General features: G+C 35.9%; 6 protein-coding genes across 6 annotated transcripts in view; 4 read left to right on the top strand and 2 right to left on the bottom strand.

Annotated features, from left to right (window-relative positions):
- Positions 1 to 1115: 1115 nt before the first annotated feature.
- FDP41_009464 (uncharacterized protein) lies at positions 1116 to 1769 on the top strand (the record flags this gene model as incomplete). Its single annotated transcript, XM_044713425.1, has 1 exon — positions 1116 to 1769. The coding sequence occupies one exon, from the start codon at positions 1116 to 1118 to the stop codon at positions 1767 to 1769; it is 654 nt and encodes a 217-aa protein (XP_044556975.1).
- Positions 1770 to 1812: 43 nt separating this feature from the next.
- On the top strand, positions 1813 to 2583 carry FDP41_009465 (uncharacterized protein; the record flags this gene model as incomplete). Its single annotated transcript, XM_044713426.1, has 1 exon — positions 1813 to 2583. The coding sequence occupies one exon, from the start codon at positions 1813 to 1815 to the stop codon at positions 2581 to 2583; it is 771 nt and encodes a 256-aa protein (XP_044556976.1).
- A 44-nt stretch (positions 2584 to 2627) lies between these two features.
- FDP41_009466 (uncharacterized protein) lies at positions 2628 to 4130 on the bottom strand (the record flags this gene model as incomplete). Its single annotated transcript, XM_044713427.1, has 3 exons — positions 2628 to 2827; positions 2920 to 3810; positions 3863 to 4130. 3 exons carry the CDS (start codon positions 4128 to 4130, stop codon positions 2628 to 2630), a joined length of 1359 nt encoding a protein of 452 aa, XP_044556977.1.
- Positions 4131 to 4426: 296 nt separating this feature from the next.
- On the bottom strand, positions 4427 to 5844 carry FDP41_009467 (uncharacterized protein; the record flags this gene model as incomplete). Its single annotated transcript, XM_044713428.1, has 2 exons — positions 4427 to 4801; positions 4882 to 5844. 2 exons carry the CDS (start codon positions 5842 to 5844, stop codon positions 4427 to 4429), a joined length of 1338 nt encoding a protein of 445 aa, XP_044556978.1.
- A 2041-nt stretch (positions 5845 to 7885) lies between these two features.
- On the top strand, positions 7886 to 8671 carry FDP41_009468 (uncharacterized protein; the record flags this gene model as incomplete). Its single annotated transcript, XM_044713429.1, has 1 exon — positions 7886 to 8671. One exon carries the CDS (start codon positions 7886 to 7888, stop codon positions 8669 to 8671), a length of 786 nt encoding a protein of 261 aa, XP_044556979.1.
- A 117-nt stretch (positions 8672 to 8788) lies between these two features.
- FDP41_009469 (uncharacterized protein) overlaps positions 8789 to 9779 on the top strand; it is a gene marked incomplete at both ends in the record, with an annotated part of 2040 nt that continues 1049 nt past the window's right edge. The window contains 3 exons of the mRNA XM_044713430.1: positions 8789 to 8905; positions 8979 to 9197; positions 9284 to 9659. Coding sequence (XP_044556980.1) covers positions 8789 to 8905; positions 8979 to 9197; positions 9284 to 9659 — 712 coding nt within the window. The remainder of the gene's footprint in view (positions 8906 to 8978; positions 9198 to 9283; positions 9660 to 9779) is intronic.

A 9779-nucleotide genomic window follows, 5' to 3' on the forward strand; every position in this document is an offset into this window, starting at 1 on the left:
TGATCTCTGGTCACCTATCTTGTTCTTCTGATACCACTATTGATGCTTCTTCATTGTCGTCAACATTGGATGTGAATGCCATGTTAAAACAAGTACTTGTCCAATTATTAATGGAAGCAATCACTGCAAATGGTAACAGCAATGAAGCGACTCCTTCTTCTGTTTCATTCGATCACTCTATGCATGACCATTCGTCTTATCTGAACCTTTCTGATGATGCCAATTGGACACCAGTGGATAGTGATCAATCATCATCGCCAAACATTAGTGGAAATGTCCATTCTGATCCCTCTCTGGGTGATTTCATTGGAGACGACCAAATCATGTGAAAAACACTGTTTCCCAGTGGAAAGTACAATATCAAGATGAATAAAAATTGAAGACATTCAATACTGACCTTTTACAAATTCGAATTCAATTTCAGCCAAACTAAAAACAATTAATAATCATTTCCAAAATAAGGGTTATGATAGCAATGATACATTCTAGCTTGATAACATTCGTCACTATCTTCAAAAACATAACCATTGCATTTTAGAGCTTCCATCTCAAGTTCTTCACCTTTTTTGAAAGTTTTCATTTGCAAAATGTAATGCGAATCCTTTGTTCTTCACTGCTGACAGAATGAGTTCCTTGTCAGATAATAACATGATCTTATCGAAAGGACACAATGGGAAGACCATCAAACCTAAGTGCATTGCCATTTTGTCTGACAGCTTCCAAAATCACTTCCTCATAAAATCGCTCTATTCCAATAAAAAAGGAAATTCAAAAAAAAAAAATGAAACGAAAACTTGCTGACAAGCTCAAGTCATCATCAGCCAACAACAACAAAAATTCATCATCGGAATCATCTACAAACAACAACTCAGCAACAAGCCGCGATAGCAAAACAGAGCAGAAAAATAACTCTTCCTCCGAACGACGCACCTCTAATGATATTAACAAAAACAGGCAAAGAATGATTGTACTTCCGAACCTCCACGAAAGAAAATTCTTCTCTTCCAGAAAGAAGATCAGTCAAATGGGAATTTAAATAACGAAAAACTCAAAATGTCGTTGTGGAACAAGATGAAGAGTTTCTTGCACACCTAAGAGATTCCGATAAAGTCAAAATGAGCAAGAAGGATGACTTGTTGAATAACTTTTACAATTTTGAACTGGAAACTCCAAAAGAATTTGAAAAGATGGACATTGTCAAGAATTTATATGTGGAACATCCGAGTGTCAAAGCCATGAAAAACGAGTCCGAGGTACGAGCAAAAGAAGACATCAAAGTTTTCTGCTCTCGTAAAGGAACTCCAATCCCAAAGCCAGTTTTACTCTTTTCACAACTCAATTTTCCATCTTTTATTCAAAAGCAAATCCAAGAAATGCAATTCAAAGAACCAACAGCTATTCAGAAACAAACATGGCCAATTGTTTTGCAAGGTTATGACATGATTGGTTTGGCCGAAACTGGCAGTGGTAAAACGTTGGCATTTGTATTGCCAGGTTTAATGCATGTGTTGGCTCAAAAAGAGCTAAAGAAGGGAGAAGGACCGGTCATGGTCATTTTGACACCAACTCGAGAGTTAGCCATACAAATTCACAAGGAATGTGAAAAATTTTGTAATGCAAGCCAATCGGAAAGCAAACCAATCAAGATTGCTTGTTTATACGGAGGAGAAGTCAGAAAAAATCAAATCAAGGAATGCCGAGCAAAACCAGAAATTGTTATCGCAACTCCAGGAAGACTTCTTGATTTTTTTACAAGCTGGTATTACTAACATGAAACGATGCTCATATTTAGTATTGGACGAAGCAGACCGAATGTTGGATATGGGTTTCAATCCTCAAATTTCTCAAATTGCATCTCAAATTACTCCAGAACGACAAACTCTATTTTTCAGCGCAACTTGGAATCGTGCTGTTCAGTCCATGGCCATGTCTTACGTAAGCAAAACCGAGCCACACTTTATTGTAAATATTGGATCGATAGAGACCAGTGCCAATCACAATGTTAAGCAATCCTTTATGTTTATTCAAGATAGCGACAAGATGGCAAGACTAATTGACATGTTGGACAAACTTATCAAGAATCCTGAGGATTGTAGAACCTTAATTTTTTGCAAAACCAAGAAACGTACTGACTTTGTGACACAAAAATTAAGAGAATCAGGTTGGCCCTCACTAAGTATTCACGGAGAACGAAAGCAAGAGGAAAGAGAGTGGGTTTTGAATGAATTTAGAAGTGGAGACACTCCGATTTTAGTTGCGACCGATGTTGCTGCAAGAGGTTTGGACATTGAGAATGTGAGATTTGTCATTAATTATGATATGCCTCACGATATTGATTCCTATATTCACAGAATTGGTAGAACTGGACGGGCAGGCAAAGAAGGAAATTCTGTTTCGTTTTTCACTCCTGATGATGTTCAGTTGTGTGCACCACTCATCAAGGTACTTGAGGAGGCTGAGCAAGAAGTGCCTGAAAAGTTATTGAAACTGCACGATCTCACTATCAAGTCGCACGGAGAATTAAGTATTTCTCAACAAAAAGCAAAGGACAAGCTTGATATTTTACAAAATAAAAAGAAATAAAAGTTGTTTGCAAACGTGAAAATGAATTTGACATAATTTTTTGGTTACTTTTTTTCGAATACGAGTTCTTTGACAGCACGTCTGATGGCACTACATTTCTGAAGAGACATCTTGGTAGAAAAGGTACAAGCATCGTTTGTTTGTCCCATAGATAAGGCAGGATAAAAAGCAAGCTGACCTGCCTCATACCTTGGATGATCAATCATTTTCTGAGAAAAATCCATCGATGAAACAAATGCTCCATCTTGTGTGTGGTTTAAGGTATGGATGTAATGTTTTCGTAAGCAGTAATTGAATGTGTGTCATGGAACAATAATGTCACAAACAACTACTCACTTTTCGCAAATGCAATTTTGTAATTTTTCGTATCCAAATAAACACCAATAACATATCCATTAGCTTTCACAATATTCTCATCCTCGACAGTACAATACTGTTTCTTTTGATTACAATTATATATTGAGTGAGATTTGTGATAAACACAATTTCCTTCTTCATAAATTGCAATACTAAAACTGTTTAACGATCCAAGATAATCTCTGAACTGAAAACTATATTCTGCATCAACATTAAACCGATCTTCAAGCTTTTCTCCCGATACCTGTTTACAATTCTCAATGTTCAATCTCTCAGTTAACACAATTCCAATCAAGAAATTGTCATACTGTCCACTCTTATGTACAATAAATTCAAAATAATGAATTCCTGAATTGTACATCATGGGTCGATTCACTACATTCACACCCGCTGAGGAGGAACCAAAATTTTCTGTCATTACTACTGTATTTCCACTTGGAAGAGATTCTTGCATCGAAGGAGAGGCAGTCTTTGTATTTTTGTAAGCCTCCAAATTGGTGATCATGGTTCCGCTGTAACACAACTCTTTTCGAAATAAATTATTCATTGTAAAACCAAATAATTTGAAAATTTCAAAACAAGTTCTGTAAGATCTATATTGTTGTTTCATGTTGTTGGCATGAGTATTATTTGAAAATGTTGTTGTCGAGTGTTCATCATTCTGATCAAAATTATTCAAACTATACAACTCAAGTAATAACTTGTACAAGGGTTCATTCACTCGAGTTGTATCCGAATCAACGAACCATTCATCGTGATGGAGTAGAGCGGTGGATGCTATTTCAGAATGTTGGTGATGATCCTCCTCCTCCTCACTCCTCCTCGGAAGAACAGAATGATCTGTCGTGATGGTGCTTGTGGAGGTCGATCCTTTTCTGAAGAAAGTGTTTAAGAATATGCGTTCCACTTTTGGAAACCAGACTGTTATTGGTAGTGGTGGTGGTTGTGGTGGTCTGGGAAGAAGACACTTGATGATGATCGAAGGCTTGATGATGATTGGAAGGTATGAATTGTTTAAAATTATCATCCATATGATAAATAATTCGGAAGAATCTCTTGCAAGTGAGTGGAACATGGATAAAGATGGAGGAAAGAGAATCAGTGAGATACATGAAAATGTCAATCCAGAGCTCATCTGGAAGTTGATGATGATAGTGATGGTGTTGGTTGATGTTGGAAGTCAATGGCATTTTTTTTGATGGGGAACTAGGAACTTGAGTTTGAAACTTCGTCCACCTTCAAATACTGGTTTGGTTGTTTTGACTGGGTGAATATTCGAAGGATGTGAAGGGAAGGTCAATGTTATTACCTTCTTGAATCATTTCTCAATTATTCTTTCTTTGTCATTTGTTTGCGAAATCATACTCTAATTTCGTGACTCAACAAAGGAACGCCACGAAATGACTATTATTGCTGTATCGCTAAATCAATGAATGTTCAAAAGGTAAATCTTTTATGTTGACATTCCGTCAGAAACTGTTATGAATCAATTAGTATTAGAGACAGGAATGAGTTTCAATTCAGAAGAATCTAAAGAGGATCGAGTGGCAGATTCGGTCACAGAGTGTGAATCATTGCTGTGGGAATCCTTTGAATGGAGATCCTCATTGTCTTCGTGATGTTTTTGATCCTCACTATTATTAAGGATGATTGCACCTTTTCTATGTCTATGATAGTAGAATATTTGTGTGAGAATAATTGAATCTAGCACCACATTGACATGAGTCTCTAAAATCCATGGAATTCTCGTAAGAAGGTATTGACCATCGATAGAGAATAACCAAATGGAGGTAGCATAACAGATATTGCCAGAGATGGCGAGGAAAAAGAAAATTCGAGAAAGACCTTCTGTGTCTTTGGACTAGCAATATTTGGGGTGGTTCAATGAAAACATGAATGTTAGGATCATGGAAAGACTTTGGATATGGGCACACTACTTACTTTGTAGTTTTTGTAGAGTTGAGGAAATCGAGAACCAATATACATGACGGAGCAAATACAACCAATGATGAAACCAATGATGGATAAGGCATTCTTTGGTGGAAAAACAAAATCATTATGTTTTGGCATCGAAGGAGAGTTGTTGTCATCATCATCGTAAACGCTCAACAATCGTCGTCCATTATTGAAAGATCTTTTTTCTGCAATGGGGAGAATTTCACTTTCCATAATTTGGTAATTATTGAAAAGGATACAAATTGAAATAAAAATCACAATAGATAAAAGAACAGCCCATGAAGATGTTTTCAGTTTTGTGGTTGCTGTTTGCAGAGAAGAATTATTTGGAAGTAATGAAACATGATGATTTTGGTCATCATGAAACTGTTCATCGTCATGCATGATAAAATTATCTTCATCAACGCTGTTTCTTTGAACTGAGGCGAGTTGTTCATGATCCTCGTGAAAGTATACATGATCCATTTCCAAGTCATTCGATTTTTTCGTGACTGCATCCGATAATTTTTTCTTTTTTTGGAAAATTTTCGCATTCCTCAACTTGTAGAAAAAGTATTGTCCAATCACAACGATATCAATTAAAACAAAATATCCAGCTACGAATATTTGTGTCATTAATTGTCCCGACAAAATACAAGCAAGAAAATTGCAAGAATCTCCAATCGTCGATTGTATTAAATATCCAAGAGCCAAAGAAGAGGCACTCTTATTTCTAAAATTTGCAATAATTTGAGGAAATAATGCAATCATCCAAAAGAATAGGCTAGCCATTCCTACATAGAATGAAGCTTGTTCCCAACTCGAATGAACACATTCTCCGAAAATAATATAAATCCATTTAATGTATTGAAGACCAGAAGGGTCCACTTCGGGACATGAGCTCGTTGTTGAATTCGTGGTTGGTGATGATGAATTGTTGGAAGAGATGGTTAATTCAAAGGGATTCATTTTTTTAGACGATGAAAAACGAATCAAAATCCCCAAATAAATTTGGACGAGGTGTTTTGACAGTCAGGAACTAATTTGGAATTTTAATGACATACCAAAAGAAGTCATACTTTTCCCACCAATCGTATCTTGGAATGACTTTTTCGCTGGTGGTTTGATGGGGCCTTATCGCAGATTTTCCATGCTCTCAACATTAATGTTCACTCAGAAGTTTCAACTACCCTGTCCGTGAGACGAAGAAAAGATTGAAATGAAAGTTTACTTTGTTTTAAACACAAATAAAATAATCCTTATAGTCTTCTAATCTCAATTATAACTGTTTCACAAATTCTTGTTGATAAAATAACAACAATTTGAGTTTTTCCAACAAATTTTCACATGCACAATCATTATCCAAAAACTTTTCAGTATTGCTAGTATTGAAGTCCTTTGGATAACATAATTTCATCCTTTCAAGAGTTAAAGCAATATCTTGCATATTGTAGTAAACTTTGGATATTATTGAGAGCCTTAATGAGAATCCCTATATTGAAAAATCAAGGGAAAGAAATAAGGATAAGACTGAAAAAAATCAACAACTTGATGTCCTCCAATAGTGAGCTATTAGAAGGTTTACGAATAGCAAAATAGCAAACCCTTACAAAAGCACTAAGATCCATTTCCACTTTCGCAAAGTGTGTTATCATTCCGACATGTTTGCAAGGCATGGTACGAGCTCACCGATGGAGAGGATCGTACATTTTGGAGAGAATTAATTGGTGCACAACTGCAAGAAAATGAACTTCATTGTTGGCTACACGATTTGCTGTATCGGACTAGGAGAGAGAATACTTTTAAATTTATCAACAAAGAAATTGATGATTACAATATGGAAGAGAGCGATACAAGAAGATTTGTTGGAGTTGTTAACCGATGGATTGTAATCTATTCTCGAGCCCATATTATTCGGACAATAAGTTATTGATATTCTTACTCTTCATCGCTCTTTGTGGTGATGCATTGCGACATTTCGGAAGTAAGCGAGTTGCTCCATCGATACAACATTATTTTCTGAGAATGTTTCAGCCCATGTTAGAGGAAATACGAGATCATCCAACAACATACGAAGTAGTAAATACACAACAAATTGAAAAGCAGTTACTAAATATGAAAATGGTGGAGTTTTTGAAAGATGACTCACTCATGGATTGCTCTGTATGCAATCATTGGATCGAAATGGATGCTTTTAATAGTATAATAATTCCTCGTCAATATTTTATTATGGCTATGGAACACAGAATGAATACTGCTCTTTGGATAATGCAACTGCTAAGTGAGGTAGGAATTCCTGTTTGTAGTATGTTATTATATGATGGCCTCCAAAACAGAAATTTCGACAGAACAGGTCTTGATTTTATTCCTAGAATTTCAAATGGCTTTACTCTTCAATTTCTTGCAGTATGGACAAACAATATGGATGTAGTGAAATGGTGCCTTGGTCAGAAGTCACTAAAATGTCCAATCCCGTCGATTCATTGTTTTCTCAATAGCGACACTCAGAATCCAACCATTCCCAACTCAATATTGAATGGAATATTGACTTGCAATTTTATGAAGGAGAGGAAGAGAGACATAATAGTCCTATTGTCTCTGCTTATTCCATGACCTCAAAAGTTGATGTATTAGGCTTCACAATTTTGCACTATGCAGTGCGAATGAAACAGTTCGAAATGGTTCAATGCTTGCTTCTCGAGTTCAATGCAAACCCTTTCCTACGATCAACCAATATTTTCCATGTCTCCACTATCTTTGTCTCATCATATCGTTAAAAATCATCCAGATGACACTTGTTGTCAAGAAATATTTGAATTATTTGAAAAAAAAGTTTGGATCTCAATTTGTTCAGGAACATTTGAACAAAATCAATTATGAAATTTCTCACACAAAGCACACTATTATTGATCTAGACGAGAGGGAGCAAGAGGACAACGATAAAATCGAATTTGAAAAAACGCCTATCTGTATGGACAACAATCTTTCTAATTCCCTACACACGAACAACATGAAACATCGAACATCCCTCTCGATACCACATGACGATATGACACGTAACATGTTCGATTCAGAAAGTGATGAGTGTGACGAAGAAGAGTTTTTGCAGGAAGAATTTATCAAACAAATGATCGGGAAAGCCAATGACTTGCCCAAGAGTGGTGATCCTTATTTCGATGAACAAGCTTACAAAATTATTGAGAGTGCGCTGTCGTTGACGGAGAAAGTAGAAATGAAAGAACTCATGTATAGCATGACTTATCATCACAAGATCACTCTTGGAAATAGAATAAGTTTGAATGAAGAGTGTGAAAATAAGAAGAGAAAATTTTCAATAATAGATCATCTTGAAGACACCACGAATGTTATGGAAATGAAGAAACGAAAGATTCGTCAGCCCTTCAAGTCACGGAGAGATATGGTGAATCCTAAGCTTCTTTTCCAGAGAGTAGTTAGAGGAATTGCTAAAGACTATAGAGCAGATACAAATTTTACTCCTGGAGCATTATCTTTGCTACAACAAGTTTCAGAAAACGCAGTTGTTGAGGTGTCAAATCTCACATATGAAATTGCTAAATTCTTAATGCTTAGTGACAACATCGTTTCAGAAAAGCATTTTCATTGTGGTTATATTTTGCATTTAGGTGGTAAACCATTGTCGAACATGAAACTTCAATTCGAGGATTTACATGATCATTTCAGAGCTTTAAATTTTATTCGTGACAACAGCACACCATCATTGAATGGAATACTTTTCAGGATGCATGAAGAGCTGGTATTTCTATCTTTTTTGTGATGAAGATTGTGATTACTATATGGAAGAGGAAGATGAGAAGGACAACTTGGAAGAAGAGTTCAAATTTTGAAATTCGAGATTTTTAGAAACTCATATTCCATAATTATTTAAGAAAAAATGTCAACCAGCGACGCAGACGAATTCATTCAAGCATGCAAAAGTGGAGATTTGCCTCTGGCCCGCAAGTTGTTTCGTCCTTTCACAATTGATGATGAATGTAGCAAAGGCGGTGGTGTATGTTATATGTATATATGGAATTGATCATCAACCATTGAATGTCCATAATGACACGATCATTCGAAATTAGAATGCTCTTTACTGGGCTTGTTTAGAGGGACACTTTGAAATTGTAAAATTCTTGATTGATGAAGGAGCCGATGTTAATTTTGAAAATATTTTCAATGAAAACAACGACACGACACAACGTGTGGAAACAGCCCTTCATGCGGCCGTTGAAGCAAACCATCCAAATATTGTTTCTCTCTTGTGGGAATTGGAAGATATTGATCCCGACATTGAAAATCATGTAGGTATTCGTGATTTTTTTATTGTTTATAAAAATGGTTATGATGATATTGACCATCTGATGACGGAATGCAATTGAATGAAAAGAATGAAGAAACGGCTCTAGATCTTGCAAAGAAATTGAATTATCACGAGTGTGAGGAAATTCTCTCAAAAACATCAGAAACAAAGAAGAGAAAAATTTCACATGACAGCGATGATGACGACAAGGATTCCAAAAGTTCAAATTCGCCAATTGAGTTACCCTCTCGTTCGGATTTTAAAAAGTTTCAAATTTCTTCCATGGATGTTGAATGGATAGTCGAACAAGTGAAAAATAAGAAAGATTGGATTCATAAATATCTACTCTTGTGTGAAAAATGGAAACAAGAATGTCTGAGTGATACCATGAGAATATCAGAAGCGAGCGTGGAAGTGGCATTCAAAATTCTAGAAGATTTAAGAAATGATTTTTTTGGGACTTGTCACTTGTTGTGGTCATTGCACTAAAAAGAAGAGCCACAAAAAATCTGATGATGAGTGTGACTATGGCAATGATTGTTCATGTCCTTGCAGTCATTGTTGTACGAATAAGGATTCGGTC

This window comes from Naegleria fowleri (genome assembly GCF_008403515.1).
Source record: "Naegleria fowleri strain ATCC 30894 chromosome Unknown tig69, whole genome shotgun sequence".
NCBI classification, from domain to species: domain Eukaryota; phylum Heterolobosea; class Eutetramitea; order Acrasida; family Naegleriidae; genus Naegleria; species Naegleria fowleri.